We start from the raw sequence: 27,980 nt of genomic DNA, 5'->3' as shown, positions 1-27,980 counted from the left end.
CTATAAAGACCATCACTTTTTTAAAAAGTTTTTTTAAAAAAGCAAATCATTTTAATAAAGATTTAAACCATGAAGGAAAAACATCACAGTAGCAACTAATTAAGCAGGGACAATACAATTTAATCAACTAAGTAGGAACGGTACATGGTTCCAAGCTGGGAAATGATCCTACTGAGGAAGGATTTTTCCCCATTTCAGGGCACACTTTCTTCAATTAGCCTGATTAATTCATAACAAGTCTAATAACTCTATATTCTGAGCAGCTGTCCTTGCTAAAGCCCTCAACCCAGTTTTCCAATGTTAGATGCTCTCGTCCTAGGTTTCCATTTCACCCCACACTTCCTTAGCATTCATTTAGCACATTGTCTTGTTAGTCTGACTATCCTCAACAGCCTGCAGGTTCAATGGAGAGCTGTCTCTTTTTCATCTGAAGAAGCCAGCAGGAAAACGGGAAGCGTAATCCTCTCCCATTTTCCTAGCCGAAGAACCGCTTGTTTCCTTATTTACAAAATACTCTGACATCCTAAGGCTGCAGGTAATAAACATAATCATGTATGTTAGCGCTCGAGCCTGAGACTTGTTACTCAATAAGTTTTCCCTTTTCCTTCCTTCGGATCAGGTAGCTTTTTTAAAAAAAAATTACCCAAGGGCTATTTCAAAGTTAAACAGAAAGACCAGGGTCTCTGGAAATTCGTGTCAAGGTGCAGCTTAAGGGAAGACCCTTTGGGGCTGAAAGAGGAAAGGTAGGAGAGAAAAAGTGCTTCCGTCCCTGAACGTCGTCAGGGCAAAGAGATAAAACTCAGGCGTCAGAAAAATGGAAAGCGGGTGACCTGCAAGTGCGGACACCCGCTCGGTGGCTTCAGTCCGGAGCCACGAAAGCACCAAGCCCCTACTTCAAGCTCTTTTTCCTTGACATTCACACCCACGTTCCACAGAACCCCCCAGTTTCCTGGGTCTTTCACCCTCGGCCCCTAGCTGCACTCACCTGAGCCTCAGACCCGCGACCTCTCCTCAGCAGAGCCCGACGTCCCCCCACTGTATTCAAATTCTCGCGCGCCAGTGGAGGCGGAAGCCGCTGCGTTCCGATTCGCCGCTGCCTAGCGCGTCCAGGAGCTGGTTCAGTGATTGGTTGCGCGCTAGCGCTTGCCCCGCCCACTCTGGAGGCGGTCTCTAAGATTCTCCCGCCCTTGAGGCAAGGCGCTCTGTACTCACGGAAACCACGTCTTCCACAATCCCTTGCGGCGGGGCAAGGCTCCACTCCCGAGGCGTTGTATCGGTGCATTCTGGGAATTGCAGTTTTCAACACAATAAAGGCACCTTCTCCGACTTGAGGCACATTCTAGGGTCACCTGGTGTAAGAAGCTTTTGTAAAGTAGCCTCAGATTCTCGAGACAATTATTTTTCACATCTGAAACCTTATTGTTACTCTAACCTTTTTTTTTTTTAACCAGAAACACGTTAGATTTCTAGCTCATTTTTTGATTTTTCAAGTTAAATGAAAAAAAAAAAATCATGGCACATAACACCTATGTGCTAGGTATTCTTACATGTATTACGTGTTTTATTTCATTTACAGCTCTCCATAGTCTATGAGATAGGTATTATCACCCCCATTTTATGGAGACTAAAACTGAGAGCCTGAAAACAATTACTATTTTCAGGACAGAACTATGTTTTTGCTTTGGAAAGCCCACAGGTTTCTGAGGCACTCATTAGCTACTGCTGTTATCTCTGTACCAGCTCCCGGCAGAGTCTCTGGCACATTTTTTAGTTCTAAATAAATTCAGTTAAGTGATGAGCTTAACTTCATAGAATGCAGTGGTCAGAAGGAAATTAAGAGAAATAATCAGGTCAAAGCTAAATGCTGTGGGAGCTTTCCTTGAGTCGGAGCATTCCCACTCTACAGCCAGGAAGATCTCTGAGGTTTAGAGGTTTGGAATTTGCCCTCTCATAGGTAATAGGGGCAGCTCTTAGATTTAAAGCAGAACAGTCCAAGTCCAAACTCAGAGAAAGAGAAGCATTTTACCTCTAAAGAATATCACTAACAACTCTGGTAGAGTGCTCTGTTTTAAACTCTTTAAGTCTATTAATTTACTAAACCCTAGGGGGTAAAAAAACCTATGAATTAGCTGCTCTATTTTCACTATGCAGCTAAGGTAAGTGCAACACCAAATGTGCCCAGGTGGTGGAGCTAGAATGAGAACAGCGAAGGAATTTGGGTTCCTTCAAAATTTAATGAGCCGCTATTAAGTACCAAGTACCGTGGTTGGCTCAGTGAACACCTAGCTGTGAAGTCGAGTTTCTGCTCTCAGGAAGTCCTTCTGCGGGTAAGAAGAGGTAGTTCAAACCAATAGATGAACTTCAAGACTTGACCACCCACGGGAAGATGTTCTGAAAACAATGGCTTGTTTTTTTCGGAAGACGGAGTTTTCCCGCAATGTCATCCAACCATCAACTGTGCTGGCTCCACCCTCTTTCCCTCAACTCCCGAGTAAACCGAGCTCCCAAAGCGAGCCAACACCTCCTCCCCACCAGATTGAAGATGGTGCCGGCGGCAGGCGTTATGACGCGACTAGACATCCGCCGGAAGTGCAAGGAAGAGTTCCGGTGAACGGGGCCTCCACGCTTCCGGTATTCTGAGCTTCCAGAGTTGAGAATTGCTAGTTTGCGCTGGAGTCGCCGTGCTGTCGCCGGGATCATGGTGTTCTACTTCACCAGCAGCAGCGGTGAGTGGGCGCCGCGACCTCCCGGGTCCCTGCTCAACCTCCAGCCTCCGAAGCCGAGATCCCCAGGCCGCGGCTGAGCCTGGTCCTTAAGCGCCTCCTCGGCAGCGGATACCCCTTCCCGCGCCCTCACTGTTTCCCTAGTCTTCTCAGTGTGCCCCCTTGTCAGGGCCTGGGGGACGTAGAGGGACCATGCCCCCTACTGGCTTTGCCTCCGTGAGTCGTTCTTTTCCCTCTATCGGAAAGACCGTTCGCTACCTGGTATTAGGCAGAGTTTGTGGACTTCTTCGCACCCCCGTCCCCAAACTCCCCTTCCCCATCCACCTACGTAACCGTCAGTCTTCTTGCTGCTTGGTAATTACCCACTTAGAGAAAGGAAAGATACTCCTGTCAACAACTCTGCTTTACAGGAAGTGTGCCTTACCCTTCTAGGAAAGGGTTGTAGGGCCTGGATGCTACAAAGAGCCATAAGAAGACCTCGGAATGGCGAGGCAGCCACTCACTGGGCAGAATTGTTGTCCCGGGACTTGAAAAGTGACATATGGTAATGTTTCTGATTCGTATTTGACAGGCAAGGAAAGGGTGTGTTTAGTTCCCAGGAAATGCTATGTCTTCATTTCTCTGCTTTTGTTTTTCTCTTTTCGTAGAATCAGCTTCCACTTAACTGCTTTTCCCCTGAGACCGTCCTGGCCTATCTTTTCCAAATGCCTTTCCCTCCTTGTTTCCACCCCAAGATTTCTTAGGTATTCCTCCTCAGGTACCCGCCTTAACATCCGTGTATACCTTTGGATTGCACTTACCATATAGTATTATAATGTTCTTTGCTTGAGCTAGAGTTTAAGTCCCTTGAGGGCAGAGACAGAAGCTCCTTGTTTCTCTAGCATAGTGCCTGGCTTGTAATAGTTACTCAATAAATACTCGTTGAATAAATGAATGATATTTTTAGATTTCTAGCACATTCCCTATTTATCGCTACTCTCTTTGCCTAGTTAAAGGTGAGATTTAAGTGAAACTAGCTCCATGGTGTTTGCTCTTTAGAGATAAGGACACTGAAGCCCAGAGGTTTAACTCACAGACCCCTCCCCCTCCTACCCAGCCCCTCCTAATCTATCACACTGTCATGCCTTATTTTTCTCAGTAGTGTAGGCTTCCACAGTATGCTGTAAGTTATTTCTCTGCCTCTGTAGGTTTAGTTTGTCTTCCCCACATTATTAAAATTACTAGAAACAGAATTCACACTAGCCTGAAAAATTGTTATAGACTCCTCCACAATAGCATTTTCATTCTCCCTCTCTTCTCTTCTGTTCCCTCTGCCATATGATAACTCCAGAATCTCTTTTTATTTTTTCCATTCATGAGAGTGCCCAACAATATGCTTATCCAGGTCCAAGAATGGAATATATAGGCAGGACACATTGGTACTAAATGTTTTTTAATGCTAGCTGTATTCGCCTTAAAGCGACTTTAAATTCTTTGAGCAGTAGTCATATACACACAGGTGGCCTTAGTAGAAGTGAGTGCTTTGGCAGATTTATGGATCATATTTTTCCTCATTGTCTTTCATTATAACATTAGAATTGATTCCTATCAGAAAGTATTTGGCCTCTAAATCTAATAAATCTGTACTTATCCAGCTTTAAAGATGTAAAGTTAATGGAAAAATTACTACTTTTTCAGTAAGATAGTAGTAAAACTACATATTCCAATACAGGAAACAACTTGAACGTACAGAAACTGTAGGAAATAACTTCATATGGATAGCCAAGCTTTTCAACTGATGGTTTACTCCCTAAAAATTTTTTTTTAAATAGGAAGTAAATTTCAATAGGAAGTTTTTCTTTTCCTTTTAAAATCAGTATTGCTGACTAAAATCTGTTCAGTTTTATTCTTCTATGCTCTCATAATGGAATAATGAAACATTAGCTTTGTTATATTCCCAGTGTCAAATTCAAGACCCTTTGATTTATGGACCCACAAAATACCTGCACATGCCTTAAGTTCACTTCAGTACCTTTTCATAGCATCTGTCTCAAGATAGAGTTTCTGTAAATTATGAAATTATTACATCACCTCTAAAGTTGGGTTGGTTGCTGTACCCAAAATAGGTATCTTCAAGATGACTAGTTCCTATACTAATCAACTTTATTATTTGAGTGAGAGTAACAAAAGTAATAGAATAATTCAACTTAACTTGTATCTCTTTAACATGAATGGGACCTTAATTCAGACTTCTTGCTCAGCAATCATGCTTTTTTATTTTTTCTATTTTGACATGATTTCAGTCTTTCAGAAAAGCTACAAGAGACAATAACAAATTTCCTTTATGGCCTTCTCTTTGTATCCCCAAATTCTAACGTTTTACCATATATGCCTTATTTCCTTTTCCTCATTCTTTCTCCATTTCTCGCTCTCTCCACACACACACACACACATTTTTTTCCTGAACCATTTGTTAGTAAGTTGCATTTTTACCCTTAAATACTTCCGGGTGTTTTTCCTGAGATCAAGGATATTCTCCTATCAAAAGACACCTGTCATTATCAAAATTAGGAAGTTAGCATTGCAGCAATATTGTTACCTACTCAGCTTTTATTCAGTTTTCATCAGTGTCCTAGTAATGAATTTATAACAAAGGAAAATTACAAATCATTGTTGCATTCTGTTGTCACTCATTACTCCTTAGCTTCTAATCTGGAGCAGTTGCTCAGTCTTTGTCTCTCATGTCACTGTCAGTTGAAGAATTATTTTTTAGAATGCCCGTCAGTTTAGACTCGCAGCAGTTATGTTCTTGATCATGTTATTTTATAGGTCAACCATCCAAACTCAGCTGTCATTCTCTTAGCAGTAATTTAGATAGCTTGTCCTGCAGAGACAGCTTTATTTACTCCAATCATTTAAAAAATTACCTTTGTTGGGAGTTTCCATCATGACGCAGTGGTTAATGAATCTGACTAGGAACCATGAGGTTCCGGGTTCGATCCCTGGCCTTGCTCAGTGGGTTAAGAATCCGGTGTTGCCGTGAGCTGTGGTGTAGTGTAGGTCGCAGATGTAGCTCGGATCCCGCGTGGCTGTGGCATAGGCCAGTGGCTACAGCTCTGATTAGACCCCTAGCCTGGGAACCTCCATATGCCATGGGAGCGGCCCTAGAAAAGGCAAAAAAAAAAAAAAAAAAATTGCCTTTGTTTACCTGATTACCAAAACCATCTATATGTTTTGTAAGCAAGTAGACAAGGTAACTGTTGTTAACAGTTAAATGTATATATACATCCATACTATAAAGAAAATGGGTGCATGGATTAAAATGTACATGTGAACACATTTATGTATACATAGTTACTTTTCACAAATTTAATCTTACTATATAGAGATACACAAAAATATTGTCTTGCTATTTAATTTCTTCACTTACCCTTTTTAATGGATATGTGGTATTTTATTTATGGGTGTTCTATAGTGTGTTTAATTGGTCTTAATGAGTGTTTATGTTGTAAAAAATCATTGCTTGATGGAGCATTGATTAGTAGGATATATACTCTTAGAGGTGACATTATAGGATCAAGAAGGTGTGTACACATAATAATGCTCTGAGTGTACAGAGAGAATCTGAAACACTTTTTGGTTGTATTCTTGCACTTGACATTTGTTATATGCTATGCAAAGGGCTTATCAAGCTAATATAATGCTCAATTATGGACAGGTATTTCTGTCAACTAATGCAAAATTCTCTCCTTTAAAGTCATCTCTCAACTACTTCCAAGTAATTGTGGACTGTAGTCATCATAACTGCTAACTGAAGAAATTGGAAGTTTTCCATCCCCAAGAGAGGCAACTATGATCATTTAAGGAGCTTCTCCTTACTGAAAATATAGGCGATCCCAGAATTTAAGAATCTGCAAATTAAAGAGTTGCAGCTCCCTGACCTTCCGTGGTAGTTCCCTCTGGAGTGACAGCCAGCAGACTGCCCAGCCCACCTGTCTGCCAGGCCCAGTGGCTACTAATTCAGTAGTCTAGATCCAAATGGGATCTAACAGGTTTTAAGTAGACTAGCTTGGAAACCGGGACCCAGTTAGAATTTCCATGATGAAACCTAACTGACTCCAGTTGAAAGATGCCCACATTAAAACATACTAGCTCAGCAGAGCAAATGTTATTTCTAAGGTGAGCCATGCCCAGAAGAGTTAATTTGACTTAGAGTAGTGGTTCCTAATACTGACTTCACATTAGAATTGCTGTAAAAAGAGATCTTTGAAAAAGCCCCAACCCAACCCCCATAAATTTGGATTTGATTAGTCTTAGGTGGCGCAGCGGCATAATTAGATGATTCTAGTGTATAAACAGAGTTGAGAGTCACCGATAGAAAAGCTTGAGAGCAGTGCTTCCCTGAATGTAATAGGGAGCCTGTTGTAATTTGCAGCACACCTAGAATATAGCTAAATAAAATGATGAAAAATAAAATTTCCCTGAATATGGGAACCTACTTTTAAATGGTTGAAGTGAAGGATTTTGGTCGTAGATTTTTTTGTTTTTTAACTATTTTGAAGAAGGCAAAAGTATAGGACTCAACTGGAATTGCGTTGAACTATATCCCTGAGAAAGTAGCAAAGTAGCCACTTTTAATAAGGGTTGGTACACTTTTTCTGTTTGGGCCAGATAGTAAATATTCTAGACTTTGTAAGCCACGTACAGTCTCTCTAGTTTATTCTTGTTTATTTTGCTTTTTTCACCCTTTGCAAATGTAAAAATCATGCTTAGCTTAAGGGCCGTCCAAAAACAGGGCCAAATTTGGCCTGTGGGCCATGTTTTGCCAACCCCTGATCTGAGTAAGCATTTGTCACTTATTTTCCCATGAAACAGTTTTGTTGATGATGCAGTTATCTAACTAATTCTTATTTTTGTTTTGTCTTAGTTAACTCATCTGCTTACACTATTTACATGGGAAAGGATAAATATGAAAGTAAGTTTTCAAAAGCATTTGATTTTGAAATTTCCAGCAGGTAAGTGTTAATTGCCTTTTTTCCCCATGATTTGTTTCAATTAACTACCACTAACCTGTTATAAGGAATTCCAAATGATTACCTTTCTTAGAATTTTGTTATATCAAATAATGGTTGAGCTAATTGGACTACCTGTTGCTGATTAGAAACTTACTTTACCAAGAGTTTTGTGGTATTGTTTGATTTAGGGTGATTTGAATCAGAGGTTAACCTTTGCTAATTTTCATCAGATACAAAGAATCTGTGGCTTGGACTTTGAAAAGATCATTTTCTGTACATATTACCTCATTTGAGAAACATCTCTTGGTTTTTTTGAGGCAGAAGATGGTTCTTTTTGAGTCTTGAAATATATTTTCAAGTTTCCTTTACCACTCTCCTCAGAATGAAACACCTTATTTCATACTGTGCACATTCCTATAACTAAATGATGGACACATTTGAATTAGCCATACTGTGTGCTCTGTGTTCTATTTTACATTTTTCTTTCTTTCTTTCTTTTTTAAATGGCTGCACCTGTGGCATATGGCAGTTCCCTGGCTAGGGATTGAATCTGAGCCACAGCTGCAGCAACGCTGGATCCTTTAATCCACTGCCCTAGGCCGGGGATTGAACCAGCACCTCCATAGCAACCCAAGCCACTTCAGTGGGATTCTTAACCCACTGTGCCGTGGCAGAACTCTATGCTTTATTTCATTTTTATTTTTATTTTATTTTATTTTAATTTTTTTTTAGGGCTGCACCCATGGCATATGAAAGTTCCCAGGCGAGGGGTTGAATCAGAGCTGCAGCTGCCAGATTAAACCACAGCCACAGCAACTTGGATCCGAGCTGTGTCTGTGACCTTCGCTACAGTTCATGGCAACACTGGATCCTTAACCCACTGAGTGGAGCCAGGGATCAAACCCACATCCTCACGGATACTAGTCAGGTTCATTACCACTGAGCCGCAACAGGAACTCCTATTTCATTTTTTAAAAGTTAGTCCTAACCTGCTAAATTAATTTTTGGACCCGCTAATGAATTTGACCTAAGTTCACAACCAAAACCCTGCTTCAGGGGATCACCTTTTTGATGGCACAAGTGAGGAGGGAGTCAAAAGTGAAGTTGATTTCTTGATCAAGGGAGATGGGTGCTGCCAGCACCACCCCTCAGGGTGTGGAACACTGAGGTGAGAGAGGAAAGAACTGCAGCAAAGGAGCTTGCAGAAAATGACAGAAATCCTCTTCTTCAAGCTTGGAACGCACAGCTGCTCATCTCACGGGGGTAGGGAAAGAGGAGGGTCATGGGATGGTTCCACCTTGCAGAGCTGTGAAAGTTAAATGAAGGAGCTGGGGAGAGTGCCTGGCCCATGGAGGACTCCAAGTTGGCAGTGGTTCTCATCTTTGGAGCTCTGTAGTTCCCCAAAGCTGCCTCCTTCCCCGGGAACACTCCAGGCTGGGTGTCTCTGCAGTCTGAGAGCTGCCTAATTCACTGCATTTGGCTTTCTTTAACTCTCAGGTGTTTTTTTTTTTTCCTTTTCTAAAACCATCCGTATCTGTTCTAGGTGTAGTTTTTACTGACAGTTTAAACTTAATCCTTTAAGAAAGACAAGTGTAGCATTCTTCACTATGCAACATTTGAAATTAATGAAATAAATAAGGCCCCATTTGATATTCATGAAATAATGAAATAAATTCAATAAATAAATAAAATAACGATATTAATGAAATTAAAAGATGTTAAGAACAGTGATAAATTATATATATAATATATAAAACTATGTAAGTAGTTGTATTAAAACAGTTATGTGTTTATAGTTACATATACTAAGTATATATAGTCTCTTTGTAAGAACAGTGATTACATTTTTACTATTCTCTAGTGCATATAACACATCGCATTTACTTCTCACAGCCTTGATTTTAGACTAAGGACAGGATGGAACATAAATGAGTTTTGAGTGATTTACTTTCACTGAAAAGCTTTCAGGTGTGTTCTTTTTACTAGCCAGCAGGTGTCACCAGGGAATGAAGCATTGCCCGAATGAGGCAAAGAGGTTCTTTTTCTGATTAACTGTTGGCTATTTGCTCAGCTTCTCACTTAAGCCAGTAGAAAACCATTCAGGAAACTCAGAGTCTGCAGATGCCTAAAGTACTGTTACCCAAGAGGGTACTCTATCATCTTTTTGGTTTTCTGGAAGACAAATACTCTTTCAAGTTAGATAGATTATACTTTACATTTCCCTTTTTTTTTTTAAGGCCACATCTGCATCATATGGAAGTTTCTAGGCTAGGGGTCTAATCGAAGCTGCAGCTGAGGCCCACCATCACAGCCAGATCCAAGCACCATCTGCCACCCACACTGATCCTTAGCCCACAGAGTGAGGACAGGGATCAAACCTGCATCCTCCCAAGACTACATTGGGTTCTTAACCCGCTGAGCCACAATGGGAACTCCTTGAGTACATTTTTAATTATCATATGTGAATCATTTTACCATTTTTAATGTTGTGTTTAATATTTTAAATAATGCTTCAGTGTTAAGCACAATAACTTACTAATTATTAATGTGTTTATTAGAGATACAGAGATAACCTTTCTGAAGTGATGTATATTGTTTTTTTGTCTTTTTTTTTTTTTTTAGGATCTCACCCAGGGCGTATGGAAGTTCCCAGGCTAGGGGTCAACTCAGAGCTACAGCTGCCAGTCTATGCCACAGCCTCAGCAATGTGGGATCTGAGCCATGTCTGTGACCTACACCACGGCTCACGGCCACTCTGGATCCTTAACCCACTGAACAAAGCCATGGATTGAACCTGCTTCCTCACAGATCCTAGTCAGTTTCATTAACCACTGAGCCACTACAGGAACTCCCACATGCATACAATCTGAATGAACACTTCACATTTGAGAAATACACCTTAAAGGAGTTCCTTGGTGGCTCACTGGGTTAAGGATCTGTGTTGTCACTGCAGCAGCTTACATCGCTGCTGTGGTGCGGGGTCAGTCCCTGGCCCCAGAACTTCTGCATGCTGTGGGTGCTGTTGAAAAGAAAAAAGAAATACATCTTAAGGAAATAATCAGGAATATATTTACTTAAAAAATATTTACCAAAGCACTTATCATTAGAATAAGTTCAAATGTCAGCAGTAGAAGTTTGTCCATGTGATAGAACCAAGTAGTCATTGTTTCCAAGAACTTTTAAATTTATTTTATTTTTATCTACCAAATATATAGTTTAAAAATTCAAATAACAACAGAAAGCTTATGGTAAAAAAAAATCAGTTCCCCACCCCATCTTTGCTAGTACCCATGTTCCACCCTCAGAGACAATTACTTTAACTTTTGGCTGTTTCTTCTCTTTTTATTTTCACATGAGACAGAATTTTAGGTGATTTTTATTTTCTTTTTTATAGTTCTGGTGTTTGTTTTATTCTCTTCTACAATTTTATAATTGAGAAGCTTTTTTTTAAAAAATAAGAAAATGCAATCCACTGATTTTAAAGTTCCAGCAAAATCATTTTAACATAAAAGTATTATTATAGTGAATCAGTTTTCTAAGATATCATTTAAATTTATTTTATTTTTATCTACCAAATATATAGTTTAAAAATTCAAATAACAACAGAAAGCTTATGGTAAAAAAAAATCAAAGCTGCTCTGATTTGTCAGTGTTAGTTTTATCTTCAAATAAAAATATACCGAACTTCAAATTATAAGTGTTATAAAATATACTAATTATAATTGCCCAATTATGAAAGTATTTTTACAGTTTTTTTTTGGTATTTTCATCATCATAGCCTTTCTGAATTACTATTTTTCTCCATTAAGGGAGAGAAAAAGTTTTGTGGAGAGGATTGGTATTTTTCCCCTTCACAACTTATGATAAACTCTGAATATTTCATTTAACCTTCTTTTAAATTTTTTTAAAATTTTATTTTAAAAAATTTTAGGAGTTCCCATTGTGGCACAGTGGAAATGAATCTGATTAGTATTCATGAGGATGCAGGTTTGATCCCTGGCCTCATTCAGTGGGTTAAGGATCCAGCATGGTTGTGAGCTGTGGTGTAGGTCGCAGGCATGGCTCAGATCCCGTGTTGCTGTGGCTGTGGTAAAGGCGGTAGCTACAGCTCTGATTGGACCCCTAGCCTGGTATGGCCCTGAAAAGCGCCCCCCCAAAGGAAAAATTGTATTATCTGGTTTTTATTGAAGTATAGTTTATTTAAAATATTGTTTTAGGTGTGCAACATTGTAATTCACTATTTTTATAGATTTCACTCCATTTAAAGTTATGAGAAAATAATATTTATATTTTATGTGCTGTACAATATATACTTGTTGGTTATCTTTTATACATAGTAGATTTTTATCTCTTAAGACCTTCAGTTTTCTGTTTTTCCTTTGTTCTCTTCTGTCTCTCTGCAGATGAAGATCTGATCAAGTATGGCTGGCCTGAAGATATTTGGTAAGTAACAGTTTTGGCCCTGCTTTTTCTGGATCATTATTTACTTTCTTAGACTTGGCCAGCCACTGGCTCCTGTGATTGAAACTAAGACTCGTGCTTTTGTGTTTTGGTTTTGAATATTCAGTGGTAAATAGCCAACTGCTAGCTCGCTTCCTTTATAATTCCTATGTAAAGTGGGAATGAGGTCTTAGGGCTGGATCTTGGCCGTGACCTCAAAGGTCTGGAACATGGGTTTGCTTTTCCCTCCTGTGCTTCTCCTCGGAGTAAGTTATTCAGACCACTCTTCTTGAGTGTGTGAATGAGGGCTTCACAAGAAGCAGTGAAGAAAATAGATACAAGCTTCTGGGTAGATGGAATAGATTGAGCATCTGACCAGACCCAGCTTTGAAGAAAACACAGACTGGATTCCCTTTGTCTTCTCAACAAAGAGTTTAACTCTGGCTTGATCCAGCCCCTGCCCACTCTTTCTAAAATAATTTATGGAAGTTAAAAAATAATAATATATACTTTCTTAACCTCTTAACAGGATAATTTTATTTTGCCTCTCACCAAACCCAGTCTGAAAAAAAAAAACCAACAAAACAGGAGTTCTCTTGTGGTGCAGTGAATTAGGGATCTGGCCTTGTCACTGCAGTGGTTTGGGAGACTGCTATGGTGCAGGTTTGATCTCTGGCCCAGGAACTTGCACATGCTTCGGGCAAGGACAAAAAACAAAACAAAAACCCACCACCACCACCAAAACAAATGCACAAACACCCTTTCATTTGAGATTAATTATTTTCTTTTTCTAACTGCTTTGGAGTGCCATGTGGCTTTTTCTACCACTTAGACTCCAGAACCCGTTAGGAGTTCACAGATTCTTGCGTGTAACACTGTCAGACTTAGTTTGCTTTCTTTTTCTAGCTGCAGCTTCCATCTTTCCCTCTGACCCTTTCCCTGTCTCTCTCCCAGAGCCTAATTCTACCTACTCTACAGCAGGTCAGGGTCCCCACACCTCCCAACACTCACCTCCCAAATGCTGGCCCTGGGGAGAAGCACTCAGATCCAGTTTGCTTTAGAGATAGTAATGATGGATATTTATTGAACACATAACTACATGCCAGGTACTGTTATGTGTTTATCTCCACGAATAACATTTAATTTCACGACAGCTCTGAGATAGTTACTACTATTATGCCCATTTTTCAGATGAGGAAACTAAGACCCTGAACAGATCTGCTCTGGTTGTTGCTGGCCCCAGCCAGCTGGAGTTCTAGGTCACTGTTTCCTCTCCCAGCAGGCTGTTGCTGCAGCTCTCGGGACCGCTTTTTTTTTCCAAGTGTGGGCCCAGACTTTTCACTTAATTCCCTGTAGTGACAGTTTAGGCTGCCACTTTTTACCTTTTTTTTTTTTTTAGGGCTGCATGTGCGGCATATGAAAGTTCCCAGGCTAGGGGTTTACTCAGAGCTACAACTGCCAGTCGACGCCACAGCCACAACAACGTTGGATCCGAGTTGCATCTGTGACCTACACCACAGCTCACAGCAATGCGGGATCCTTAGCCCACTGAGTGGGGCCAGGAATTGAACCTGCATCCTCATGGATACTACTCAGGTTCGTTACTGCTGAGCCACAGTGGGAACTCCCTAGGCTGCCACTTTTTAGAAGAACCGATTGATTTTCAGTAAGGTGTACAGCATTGGACATTTAGTAGGAAAAATATGGCCCAGAGACTAACTTAAGCCATCTTTAGACTTCTGTAGGCAGCCACTGAAAGGCACCTCTCTGGCTCCATCCTACCTCATTCTGAAGGGACCACTTCATAACCCCAGTGGAAATACTCCTCTGTCTGTCTGCTCTTTCTGAGGTCCACAGTCCAGAAACCCAGAGGCACTAGAAACCTGAGGAAGTTTAGAGTCTCTTTTTTTGACCCCCTCTCCCAGTACAGTGGCCTGTCTTGTAAACTCAAGATATGTCACCAAAATGGACACTGCTTGGTACCCCCTTACCTCAGTGGGCAGATTGCACTGCTCAGGGCTTCTGGATTGGAGCTTCCCTAGACTATAAGCCCTCCGAGGATGGTGATCCTCCTGCCTTGTTTATCGCTGCATCCCACTACCCAGCCCTGGACCTGGCACATAGTAGGTGTTCAACAAATGCTGACTTTCTAATTGACTCCCTCTGCCTGTCTAGAAATGATCTCTGCTGGACCTTTCACAATAACTGCATTCTGATCATCTCCATTTTGAGCACCTGTCACCTCAATTGGATTATTTTAGTTGTCCTTAGAGCCCAAAGATCTCCAGATGTGTGTCACATAGGAGATTAGAATGATTGCATCTGCTGTAAGGTTTGGGGCAGAAATACCCGCAGAGGAAAGGTTGCATATTCAGATGCACCATGATAATCAATTCACTACAGCTTTTTATGTGACTTTTTTTTTTAATTAAGTAGAAGAGATATTTCCAATTTACAGCCTACACCTCATGAGACTTGATAAAGTGAACTGCCTTCTGGAATGCTTCTTACCAAATGGGCTCTCTATAGCCTGGACACCCATTTCAACACTCTTTCATAGTCTGGAAATTGAACGCCTGTGGTCAGAATTGGTGACTTTTACTTCTAGAAGCTATTCTGGGTCTGATGTGAGCTGGAATAGCCCTGAATTTATGAACCTGTTCTGCTTCATAAACCATCAATCTTGGAAACATTCTTGGGTGTGTGAAAAAGGAGTCAGTTGATCTACACTCCAGTGCAGATTTTCCTGGGTCACCCTGACGTAGACTCTGGAACTTAACCTCTGTGAGCACCAGCATCTGAGTTTATACCATAAAGCCTCCTGAGGTGCTTTTAAGCAAAGAATTTTTCTAGGATTAAAGGACAATAGAACTAAATTCATATTAAACAAAGGAAAATAGAAGGAGTGTGTATTTATACTCTTGCCTCCACATTCCCTAATGAGTAGTATCCCCAGAGACCCCACCTAGAGGAGTTAGACCACCAGCTTGGGGTGCCCTGCATCTCTGTGTTCTTGGGTCAGGGATGCTCATGGATTCAAGTTTTTAGTCTTTGCATTTGGTAGAGGGTAATCGTGATTAAGCAGGAAAAGGACAGAAACAAGGAAGAGAGGGAACTGGTGGACATCATTTAAACTTGGAGTGAGCATTTGGGGAGGTTTGGGATGGTTTTTTAAGGAAACAAAATAGTTTGTCTACAGAGCTGGCTTTGTTTGTTTGTTTTACATTTCAACCAAAGCCCCGCAGACCATACATCCCCCTGTCCTTTGTAGAGGTGTACACTGAGAATATTTTTAGGACAATGTCATGCCTGAAGTTGATGTAGATGGGCAGTGATGTTCCCAGGTGTGTTTTAGTACTTTGACTACTGATGTATGAAATAGATATATAACCTTTTGTGTATTTCTTTTGAGGAAAGTCCACATCAGAGACCTTTAAGGAAAATCAGAATACAGTCAAGCTCCTAAGGGCATGTCAGAAGGAGTTGTAAATAAAGAACTGGCTTAAAACAAATTGAGTGGGAGCAGTTTTCTCGATTGAGCTTGCTCTTACTGGGGTATTTCCTTAAGATCCTGAAAGAGGGTAATGAGATATAATCTCCACATTTTCAAAAAATATATTTTCTGGGTGGAGAATGCAAAGCCAAAGATGCTAATCAGTAGGAGTCTCTTACATGGGAGTGCAAATGAGTAAATGAACCCCTAGGAGAAAAATAAATCAAACTAAGATGTTCTGTTCATTTCTGGCTATCAGTAATGGTTGGGAATAAAACCCAGAGTCATCCTAATTTGCCAAAATTTTGTCTGTGTCCAAAGAGACTAGCAAGATGCTTAACCTTTTTAAGGGGCATTAGGAATAGCATAGTCATAACTCTTGTATAGGATCACACAGTGTACATCTTGCACTGAGTGTGAGTATGTAACCATTTTTGGTTCTAAAAAATCCATTAATGCTGAGAAAATGTCTAGAGAAATACATAATGGATTGTGATGATGTCGCCTTATGATTTTACTGGACATTCCTCAGTCTGGAAAGGTAAGGAGTAAGGAATCAGTGACTCAGGTTAACAGAAGCATGAAGTGACAGCAGGGCGTTACTGTTGTTTGCTAGCATCTGGAGGCAGCTCTGGGTGTGGAAAGAGAGATCAGCTCCATTTGGTGAGTTGTAAATGTGAAAAACTTAATATCCCCAAATGTTGGACTCAGTGAAAAAGGAAGTAAGTTTTAAAAGAGTTAATTAAATTGGTGAATGATAAAGCCTTAATGAAAGATAGATTTAGGACCCTGGGGGGGGGGAGGGCATTTGGAATATTTTTAGGACAGTGCCATGAAGGGCAGTCACCATGCTTTTCCAAAGACATGTATTAGTGTCATCATCGGATACAAGGCTGGATGAGTTGTTGGTCTGACCCATGGTAATCTGCTTACCGTCTTTGTTCCTCACTCGACTCTTCCATCTCTGTAGTTGACATTCTCTTTGGATTGTTATGCCATCGTCTGGAACTTAGGATGTCCTAAAACCTGTCATCTTCCTCCCCCCCCCCAACTGGCTCCCTCTTCAACTGGAAGGTGTTTCTGTCAGTGGTCCTGTGAGTCTCCCAGGCCTGTAGCCCTGGAGTCTTGATGCCTTCTTTCATCCCCTTCTCTTCTCACCTAAAATTCCTTTCCCTGTGTTTGCTCTAAGTCCTGTGCTTCAGCCTGGGACCCACCAAATCTCAGTTCACTGATGAAGCCATGGTCACTGATAGTTCTTTCTGACTTAAAAAAAATCCCCCTTCCCAGGGCATGTATGACTGCCACTCCCTGCATCTTGGCACTTAGTCTCATACAGCTTCTGAACTTGTCATGTTTTTCTCAACTCTCCTGGTTGATAGTGAGCCCTTTGGAAGCAGTGACTGTGTTTTCTGCTCCTCGTAGTATTTTAGAATGAGGTAGGCACAGAGTTAATATTTTTGGATTGCGATGCTTTAAATGCAGGTGGCCTGAGGAGATGGTTGTCTTGTACCTCTCGCTAAAAGTGGTTTTCATTCTTTGTAGGTTTCATGTGGACAAACTCTCCTCGGCTCATGTATACCTTCGATTACATAAGGTAATGGGTTTAAACATGGATTCGTGACTTTTTCTTTAGTGATGAGCATCATATCTGGTCCTCTATCCTTTTTTTTTTTTTTTTGGCAAATAAAAATTGCTTATAGTAATAAATATGTGCAGTAGTCTAAGAATTAGCAAATGAAGCAGTGTCTTCCCTTGGCCCAGAAAACCACTCAGAGCAATTCTGGTGATTTGTGAGGCTTGGAAGGAGCACAGCACACATTTCCCAGCCTGAAGCACTGCCTTGTCCCACCAGCCGAGGTGTGCTGTGTGTCGTCTCTGCTTTCTCTCCCTCTCCTTTTAGTTGACACTCTGACTCTCTGTCTTCTCCCTGGAGACCATGTTGTGGTTCCTTTTTCTGAGACTCCTGTGATTCTCAGGCCTCACTGAGGACACATGGTCCTCGTTATCAGGGGCTTCTTTGAGAGGCTTAAAATGATTGCAGTAAAGGAGGAAGATTTAACGTTCCCTAGTACATAAAACCACTATTTTTCCAATCTGTCTTGACATCCATGTATTAGATTTTGTATGGTTGAATCATAGGGTATAGGTAATTATTATGTGTATTGCTTTTATTTTTATTTTATTATTATTATTATTTTGTCTTTTTGCCATTTATGGAAATGCTCTCGCGGCATATGGAGTTCCCAAGCTAGGGATCTAATCGGAGCTATAGCTGCAGCCTACGCCAGAGCCACAGCAACACAGGATCAGATCGAGCCACGTCTGCAACCTACACCACAGCTCACGGCAACGCCAGATCCTTAACCCACTGAGCAAGGCAGGGATCGAACCCTCAACTTCATGGTTCCTAGTCGGATTCGTTAACCACTGTGCCACGACGGGAACTCCTGCTTTTTAAAAAAGTATTTATTTTGGAATGATTTTGGATTTACAGAAAAGCTACAAAGGTAGTACAAGTTCCTCTGTACTCCATGTCCATTTTCCCCACTGATGACACACCCCAGTAGATTCGCCAGAACTGAGAAATCAACATTGGTGCATCACTGTTAACTAACTCCGGGCCCTATTTTGATTTCTCCAATTCTTCCATTAATGTCCTTTTTCCGTTCCAGGATCCAGTCCAGGGTCCCACATTGCATTTTGGTTGTCATATCTGCCTAGTCTCTGGTCTGTGGTAGTTTCTCACTCTTTTCCCTGTTTGTCATGACCTTGACAATTAGAGAAGTACTGGTCAGGTATGGTATGGACTGTTACTCAGTGCCGGTTTATCTGATTTTTTTTTTTTCATGATTTTTTTTTCATGATTTCACGATTTTTTTTTTCTTTCATGATTTTTTTTTTTATCTTTTCATGACTGGAGTTAAGGGTTTGGGAAAAGAAGAGCATGGAAGTGAGGTGTTCTTTGTCTGTCATATCAGGGATACATGCATTAACAGGACTTAGCACTGATGATATTAACCTTGATCTCTTGACCAGGGTAATGTTTGCCAGATTTTCCTTCCAGAGTTGCTTTTCTCCTCACTTCCATACTTTATTATTTGGAAGCAAGTCACTAAGTCCATCCTGTACTCAAGGGGGAGGGGATAGAATTAAGTCCTTGTCCTCAAGTGGGAGTATCTGCATGTATTACTTGGAATTCTTCTGTAAGGAAGATTTATCTCTTCTTCTCTATGTATTTAATTCAGTCACTTCCTTATATCAGTATGACTCATGTACTGACTTTATGCTTCGGGTTATGATCCAGTACTGTGTTATCTTGTTGCTAAAGTAGTCCCTGCTTTGATTCTTTCTACGTGCCTCTTGTTTTGCTGTGACTTGCTCCTGTCATTTTGTTTTTTGAGCACTTCCTTACTTTCTGACACTCCAAGATGCCTCAGGCTCACTTTCTATTTTCCCTGCCCCTGCCCTAGAATCAGTAGACGCGAGGTGTGGTGCGGTGTGGCTGTGAGTGTGTGGGTGTGATAGTGTGAGTGTGTTGTGTGTTTTCTCGCAGTGTGTGGTTGTGGGTTTATGTGGTTTTTGTGTTGTGGGTGTGAGTGTATGTTTTCTGGGTGGTGAATATGTGTGTTGCATGTCTATGAGGGTTTGTTGGTTCCTTTCATTGGGAAACGGGATTTAGAAATCAAAACCTGGACCCTGGGTGTGCTCATTGCTTCTAAACCTCTCACGTGACAGAGCTAGGAAATGTGTGTGTGTGTGTGTGTATACTGACCATGTTAGTAATTTGTATGAATAAGTGTTTCCATATCTACAGTTAGCTAAACATGACCCCTACTGACGTCTCTGATGAATCTGTTGCTACAGGGGCCCTTCTCACCTTCCTTCCTTGCTTATGTAGTCCTCAGACGGTGAGAAACCTGGCTCCCATCATCCACCATCATTTGCTTATTTGAATCCAGTATATGTGGAAGTGCTTTCAGATTTGTTAATCCGTATCCCCATAAGTAACAACATTATCAAATGCAGTTATTTTGGGGTTTTGCCTTATAGTTGTCTTTCAAAATGCTGGTTTTCAAAGTTACTTGTAAGCTGCTTTCCACCCCCACCCCATGCTTTTCAGGATGTTTGTCATGCTCTTAGATTTTTTTATAAATACCTATGTTTTTGAAACATGGCTTTTCAAAAACTTTGGGGGATTTTATAACTTAAAAATAGCAACCTTTTGATCATTTTAATGTCAGAGTACAAGAGGCTACTTCATTATGTTTATATTTGCTTTTTAATTTGCTAACAAGGTTAAACATTCCACCCCGTGTTTACCTATTCTAATTGTATGTTTGAGAACTGTATTATGAAAGAGAAGAGGAAGATTGTGAACTTTGTGCTGGAAAAAAAATTCTGAATTTTCCTAGGCAACTTCTTGCCGTTTTGGAACTATTTTAAGTTTAGAGAAAATAACGTATGGTGTTACCAGTTTTCCTTTTGGTTCAGATTAAAATTTTTCCTTTGGGTTCTGCTGTGTCAGAAAATGGAAATAATGGTGGTAGTTCCAAGTTCACATTACCACCAGTTAATACCTGTTTGAACGGAAATTTGATTTCACTTTCTTTTGGAAGCGCGTAAGGTGCTCCATAAATATATGTGTCCCTTAAGGAACTTTTACTTGGTTGATCTGCAATAAATGCTGTAGCCTTTGTACTTTGTAAGTAGCAAGAAAGTGTTAGAGGTGCAGCGAAACTGAGTGGTTCAGATTCCAGACTGCGGGGATGGACGGCTGGCTTTGAATCCTGGCGCTTTGCTGCTTACTAGCTGTGCAACTTTGAGCAAGTTATTTAACTGTGCCTGTTTCCTCATTTGTAAAAGGGAGCTAACAGTCCCCATCTCACTAGGTTGTTGTAAGGATTGAATGAGCTGGCATAACTGAAGTATTTAGAATAATGCCTGACACCTGCTAAGCACTGTGTGTTCCTTCTTTTTTTGTTGTTGAATTCAGTTCAGTTCAACTCAAGCCTTGAAGATCATGAATATCCAGCAAGTGGTTTCCCCCATAGACTTCTTTGATTTTTGAAAATCCATAGAAAAATCACTTACCAAGAGGTTTCTTATCTCATTAGCATAGATGGCAAAAAGCCCACAGTCAAAATTCTGGCCTTAGACTCTCCATGCAGAGTTGATTTGCTCTGACATTAGGCATAATGCTAAGCTGAATATTTTGGGGCAGGTGCAGGGTGGGGGTGGATCTGCCAATATTACGTTCGAAGTAGAATAAGAAGAGGTGATTGCTTTAGGAATAGTGATAGCTCCAGGTGGTAAGAAGGGCTATTGGGATATGGCCTGATATCATGGACCAAGCAACTATATGTTTCCACAAGAACTCTGTAAACACCACACTCCTGAGCCGGTTGTTAGCATGTGACTTTAGTCCTGGGTTCACCTCTCAGCTCTATTACTCACTAGATGTGGGGGGACTTGGCCCAGTTACTTAACCTCAATAAGCTTCATTTTCTTCATTGGTAAAATGAGCATAATATTAATCCATTTCATGTGGTGATTTACTTAGAGTACCTAACACTCAAAAAGTGGATATTTGAAAAGTGGTAGCTGTTGTTTTGCTTTTTTTTTTTTTGGCTTTTTTTAGGGCCACACCTGCAGCATATGGATTTTCCCAGGCTAAGGGTTGAATCTTAGCTGTAGCTGCTGGCCTACACCACAGCCACAGCAACGCGGGATCCGAGCCAGGTCTGTGACCCACACCACAGCTCACAGCAGTGCCAATCCTTAACCCACTGAGTGAGGCCAGGGATTGAACCCATGTCCTCATGGATACTGGTCAGATTCGTTTCAGCTGAGCCATGACGGGAACTCCTGTTGTTTTGCTTTTTAATTATTCATTTGATTCATTTAGCATGAGGTCAGTCAGCTTCTGTGTGTTTTAGAAGTCCTGAAGGCTGCCCCATCATTCTGTTATAGCTTAGTGCATTGGTTGATACTCATGATGACACATTGTGTTATCAAGGTGGAAAATTCAGAATCTTCTGTTTAAGCGGTCAGGGGCTCTCACAGGATGAGACATGTTAAAGTATTGACAAAACTTAAATCACTTATATTTTGGTCAAAATTTAGGTATTTGAGAGATTGCCATTTTGAAACATTTAAAATAAGGGAAAAAATTAGAAACATAATGGGATAAACTTAATTTATCTCAAATAGGAATTCCCATTGTGGCTTACTGGTAACAAACCCAACTATATCCATGAGGATGTAGGTTCGATCCCTGGCCTCGCTCAGTGGGTTAAGGACCCGATGTTTCTGTGGCTATGGTGAAGGCTGGTGGCTACAGCTCTGATTCAACCCCTAGTCTGAGAACTTCCATATGCTGCGGATGGGGCCCTAAAAAGCAAAACAAAAACAAAACAAAAAACCAAAACTCCAATATTTAGGTAGGTAAAACATTTCACTCCCAGGTGGAAGTGCTTCTGTAATCCCAGCCTAGTAGCAGTCAGTTCTGGGGTGATTTCCACCAGCTCTTGCCTCCAAGATATTTTTGTTCTTTTGGAATGGCTTTGCTTATTCAGCTTTTGACTTTGATACGGTATCTGTAAAGAGAATGAACATTATTTTTTCTCCCTTATGGTGGGAGATTAACACATCAGGAGCTCGGTTCCTGATTAATGCCAATGTTAGGTAATGTACTAGGTGATGGAGACCCCAAAACTGAAAGGTGTCTCTCGAGACGGAGGTCGTAAGGACTAGCTAAGAGCCTTCCTATTTCAAAAGTCGACATTGTTGCCTCACAAAGTTTCTAAAAGAAAGAGTGAGAAGAAAGAGGGGGAAATTACTCTGACATAAACATAGTTAATAGTTTGGTGGTTTTCTTTCAAACCTCCCCCCCCCCACTTATTAAATACAAGTATTTTCCATATTACTGCCTCCTCTTAGTTTAAGTAAACATTTCCATAATGGACTTCATTTTTCAATGTTCTGAGATTAAAGAGCCCCTGCTTTTAATAAAATTGTTCCTCACAAGGTAACAGAGCCCTATGGAAGTACTCCAGTATCGATCAGTAACAAAGTAATGGACCATTTGGTTTATTTTTGTGTTTCAGGGGGAGAAAATAGAAGACATCCCAAAGGAAGTACTGATGGACTGTGCCCACCTTGTGAAGGCCAATAGCATTCAAGGTCAGTCTTCCTAGAAGAGTTTTCAGAGTTAGCCCCATGTTCTGTGCATCTGAAATGGATTACACCCTAGAGAACCTATTACTGACTTTGGCTTGAGTCAAAAGAAGAATATATAATATGCCTTTCCCTTGTTTTGTTCTTTAAGATGGCAGTTGTGCTACTGGTCAGAGAACTGAAAACTAATCTCCCCACCCCTCTCATGTTTCATGGCCCCTGTTTTCCTTACCTTGAATAGAAAGTTACCTAGAACTGCCTACCCTTAAGGTTTTCTGTAGAAGGACTTGTGGAAATTAGGTTATATTAATAGCTAAGCAAGAGATGCATCTCACAGCTTTGTTTGATGTCTTTAATTCTGTTATTTATTAGGTTCCAGCACCCAAGTCTCCAAATTACTTTCCTACTTTTTCTTTCTCTCCTTACATCCTTTTTTCTCCCTGTAAATTGTGAAGGTATCAAGTCCTTTGATCTTGTTATCTCCCAGAGAATCTTACCTAATTGGTCTGAGGTAATGTGTTAGAATTGGTATTTTTATAATGCTCTCTGGGTAATTCTAATATGCAAAAAGAGTTGAGGCAATTGGCCTAATGTTTTAGGTAGGGCCCATAGTACTGGGCCTGGCACTTATTTATTTCTACTGTACAAGATTTAATCTGTCCATAGTCAGTATAGGTTAGGAAGGCAATTAATGGAGTGGAGGTAAGGGTTAAAGTGGGGAGCCAGGAGATGGTGTTCTTTTAGGAATGATTGAGCTAGAGGATTGGATTTTAGTTGTTGGACATGCTTGATAGGGGAGAGGAAAGTTTGGTTTGATATGAAGTTGAGGGATGATCCAGAGCATTGGGGGAAAAAAAATGCATTTGCATAGAAGATAAGCATGGGGCAGACACACAACCAGTAGTGGGTACCGGGGGTTGGCGATTACAGGATAAGAGCTGGACAGCGAACCCTCTTCCCCATCCCTTAGATCATATTTCCTGAGTCTAACTCAGGCATCTTTGCTGAGTCAGGTACCTACCTCACCAAAGAAAGTGGAAGTCTTGTCTTGTAGAGCCACTCATTTTCAACTCCATGAGCCATTGTATTTGCAGTTAGTTTGAGGACATTCCATTTTTATGAGTAGAACAGAGATTCTGGGATTTCCAGTTAAGCTCTTTGGTTATTGAAATAAAAATAATAAAAATCGAAACTATCATTATCCTCTTTTCCTTGTGTGTTGCAACCTCTTTCTCTTTTCCTTGACCCCTTCCCATGCCCCTGGCTAATGGATGTGACTTTATTGAAAGAGCTCAGGACTCTTTGTTCTTGGCCCAGCCTCTGTCTTCTTAATCTCTTCCTAGCTGACCAGCTCTAGAGGAAGAGTTGTGACCGGGAATCACTCTTCTCTTCTCTTTGGCCTTCCTTAGGCACAGCTGCCTTTGGAGAGTAAGGAGCTAAGCCCCCGTCTCACTCCCAGGCGTCCATAGCAGAGGGTGCTGAGGAGTGAAGCAGGTTGCCTTTGCCGTGACCATTTGCTAAGTACACTCCATTTGCGTTACTGTGCCATTAAAATATTTTCCTGCCTGGTTGACCACCTTCAGTGCTGTTTATCATCGCAGCATCTGGTCAGCCTCTTCTATAATTCATGATATAATCTCTTGCCAGGTTAAACTTTCTGAAAGCTTAGACACTTTCTGTCACCCCTCCCCTTGTCTCTGCAGAAAAGTCCAAACTTCCTAAGCTGGCATTTAAGCACCTCTGATCTGACCAAGGGCTTTGTTTCCCTACATGTATTTCACACTCCAGTCAAAGCCAATATTTGCTGTTTCCCTACCTTGTGCCTTTTGCTTATATTGTTCCCTCTGCTCTCAGTTTGTCCATCTGCTCAGTTATTACATGTCTAGATCCAAGCTAAGATTCAAGGCCCACGCAAAAGTTGTAATAATAGTAAAATAGCTAACATTGACTATTAAGTACATGCCTCGCACTGTTCCAGAGATATTCCAAGTTTTTCATTTATCAGCCCTACTGAATTAAGATATTATTTTCATTTTATAGTTATGGAAGCTGAGCTTTAAGAATTAAGGAACTTAAACTCTCCCATGGAGCCTTTCCCTTCCTCCAGCTTTAACTGACCACTGCCCTCTCTGAATTATCTTAGTGCTTTTTATGTGTCTTTTTAGTATCATTTGACAGTGTCTACTTTGCTTTTTATTAAAGTTGATTAACAAAGTTGTGCCAGTTTCTCCTGTTCAGCAAAGTGACTCAGTTATACATGTAGATACATTCTTTTTTTATATTCTTCCCATCATGGTCTATCCGAGAGACTGAATATAGTTCCCTGTGCTACACAGTAGGACCTTGTTGTTTATCCTTTCTACGTGTAGTAGTTTGTATCTCCTAACCCCAAACTCCCAGTCTATCCTATTCCCTCCTCCTTCCCCCTTGACAGTCACAAGGCTATTCTCTGTGTCCATGAGTCTGTTTGTATTTTGTATATAGGTTCATTTGTGCCATATTTTCAGTTCCACATATAAGTGCTATTATATGGTATTTGTCTTTTTCTTTCTGACTTACTTAGTATGAGAATCTCCAGTTACATCCATGTTAATGCGAATGGCATTATTTCCTTCTTTTTTATGGTTGACTAGTATTCCATTGTATATATTTACCACATCTTCTTAATCCATTCATCTGCTGATGGATATTTAGGTTGTTTCCATGTCCTGGCCATTGTGAATAGTGCTGCTGTGAACATAGGGGTGCGTGTATCTTTTTTAATTATAGTTCTGTCAAGATATATGCCCAGGAGTGGGATTGCTGGATCACATGATAATTCTATTTTTACTTTTCTGAGGAACCTCCATACTGTTGTCCTCAGTGACTGCACCGATTTACATTCCCACCAACAGTGTAGAGGGTTCCCTTTTCTCCACACACTTTCCAGTATTTGTTATTTGTGAACTTATTAACGCTGGCCATTCTGACTGGTGTGAGGTGGCACCTCATAGTAGGTTTTTTTTTTTTTTTTTCGTCTTTTTGCTATTTCTTTGGGCTGCTCCCACGGCATATGGAGGTTCCCAGGCTAGGGGTCTAATCGGAGCTGTAGCCACCAGCCTATGCCAGAGCCACAGCAACACGGGATCCAAGCCGTGTCTGCAACCTACACCACAGCTTATGGCAACGCTGGATCGTTAACCCACTGAGCAAGGCCAGGGACCGAACCCGCAACCTCATGGTTCCTAGTCGGATTCGTTAACCACTGCGCCACGACGGGAACTCCCCTCATAGTAGTTTTGATTTGCATTCTCTAATAATTAGCAATGTTGAGCATTTTTTCATGTGCCTGCTGGCCATCCGTATATCTTCTTTGGAAAAGTGTCTATTTATGTCTTCTGCTTATTTTTCAATTGGGTTATTTTCGTTGTTGTTGTTGAGTTGTATGGGTTGTCTGTATATTTTGGAGATTAAGCCCTTGGAAAGTGTCTACTTTTAAATAAAATAATTTGTGTGCTTATCTTTCCTTCTTTAATCTTGGAAGGCAGGATCCATTATCTGATCCATGTTTGTGTTTCCTACAGTGGCTCACAAAGGGAGTTTTTTTTGTTGTTTTTTTTTTAAACCAAATTTTGAAAAATATGTCAAATCTACCAAAAAGTTGCAAGAAATACAGTTCTCAAATGCCCTTCACCAAAAGATTCAACAATTTTTCCATATTTGTTTGCCTTCTGTGTAACATACTCATCATTGACTGTTTAAGCGGAACCATTTGAAAGAAAATTGTAGACATCGTGACTATTCGGTATGTCCCAAGAAGGACATTGTCTTAAGTAACTACATTACAGTGATCAAATTCAGGGAATTTAACATGGATAGAATACTGTTGTCTGATATGAAGTTCATGCGTAAGTTTTGTCAATTATTCCACTACCATCCCGTCATAGAATTTTTTTTCTTCTAATCCAGGATCATGTATTATATTCACTTGCCATATCTCTGTAGTCTCGCCTTTAATCTGGACACTTTTTTTTTTTTTTTTTACTTTTTAGGGCCGCTCTCCCAGCATATGCAAATTCTCAGGCTATAGGTCAAATCAGAGCTGCAGCTGCTGGCCTACACCACAGCCACAGCAACACAGGATCTAAATCATGTCTGCAGCTTACACCACAGCTCATGGCAATGCTGGATCCTAGAACCAATGAACGAGACCAGGGATTGAACCCACATCCTCATGGATGTTAGATTTGTTTCCGCTGCACCACGGTGGGAACTCCTAATCTAGGCACTTCTTTGTCTTTTAAGATACTGACTATTTTGGAGTAGATACCACTTTGGGTGGTATGATGCTTCCTTGTTCAGTAGGATCATTACCCGTTTTCTGGCTGGAGTACTACAGAAGTGAAGTCTCGTGTGTTAGAGTCAGGAGGCACCTATTGCCCGTTGGCCTGATTCTTGGTGAGGTTAACTTTGATTGATTAGGTAAGGTGTATTCACCAGATTTCCCCAGTGTAAGTGATGATTTAATAAACATTGAAATGTATTGCCATCTCATTTGGAAGGGCCTTCGAGAGCACTGGACCAGTGATTAAACTGTGATTCTTAGAGTTGCCTGGCAGGCTGGCCAGGGTGGAGGGGAGACATGAAATGTGGAGGAGGTGAGCGGCTAGGAGGAGGAGAGAACCAGGAACCCGCACCCCTTTCATGCATCTCTGTTTTGATTACTTTGATTTGTTTTCTTTGGTAAAAGAGGTTCCACTGCTAAAAGGAATGAAAAACAAAAACTCTACGAAACTAGTCCAGTTTCCTCGTGTTTCAGATGCAGTTACAGGAGCTGTGGGGACTTTCCCCAAGTGACACAGCTGATGTGTGGTAGGGCTGGGATAGAATTGGGGCTCTCAGATCACTTTATCTTGCTGCTTAATTTGTATTAGGTCAGTGCTTCTTTGAGAATCTGAGGAAACCTGTGTGGTCCTTTTCTCTTGAAAAACGTACATTTTGTGTTCCATTTTAGAGAGTCTCCAAAGTCCCTGAAACCCATCTCTAGAGTACTTTTGCCTGACTTTTTAATTGGCTTCACCATGTGCCTTTGTAGATGGTTGGATTTGTCTTTCTTTCTAAGTTGTTAGTGGTTTGAAGCACTTGTTCTTTCTCAGCCTTTTCCTTTGGGGGGTT

At 40.8% G+C, this 27,980-nt stretch overlaps 2 protein-coding genes across 6 annotated transcripts in view; one reads left to right on the top strand and one right to left on the bottom strand.

Moving 5' to 3' along the window:
- Positions 1-2,401, bottom strand: part of ESCO2 (establishment of sister chromatid cohesion N-acetyltransferase 2) — a 37,602-nt gene extending 35,201 nt beyond the window's left edge. The window contains 1 exon segment of the mRNA XM_021074432.1: positions 986-2,401. The gene's annotated coding sequence lies outside the window, so the exon portion shown is untranslated.
- Positions 2,573-27,980, top strand: part of CCDC25 (coiled-coil domain containing 25) — a 40,288-nt gene continuing 14,880 nt past the window's right edge. The window contains exons 1-5 of one of the 5 annotated variants that reach the window (XM_013990272.2): positions 2,573-2,726; positions 7,630-7,677; positions 12,121-12,160; positions 17,193-17,244; positions 22,757-22,832. In XM_013990272.2, coding sequence (XP_013845726.1) covers positions 2,699-2,726; positions 7,630-7,677; positions 12,121-12,160; positions 17,193-17,244; positions 22,757-22,832 — 244 coding nt within the window. In that variant the 5' untranslated portion in view covers positions 2,573-2,698. 5 annotated transcript variants of the gene reach the window in all.

This window comes from Sus scrofa, chromosome 14 (genome assembly GCF_000003025.6).
Source record: "Sus scrofa isolate TJ Tabasco breed Duroc chromosome 14, Sscrofa11.1, whole genome shotgun sequence".
NCBI classification, from domain to species: domain Eukaryota; kingdom Metazoa; phylum Chordata; class Mammalia; order Artiodactyla; family Suidae; genus Sus; species Sus scrofa.
Note: the sequence above shows the minus strand (reverse complement) of the source record. Positions and strands in the feature narration are given on the sequence as shown.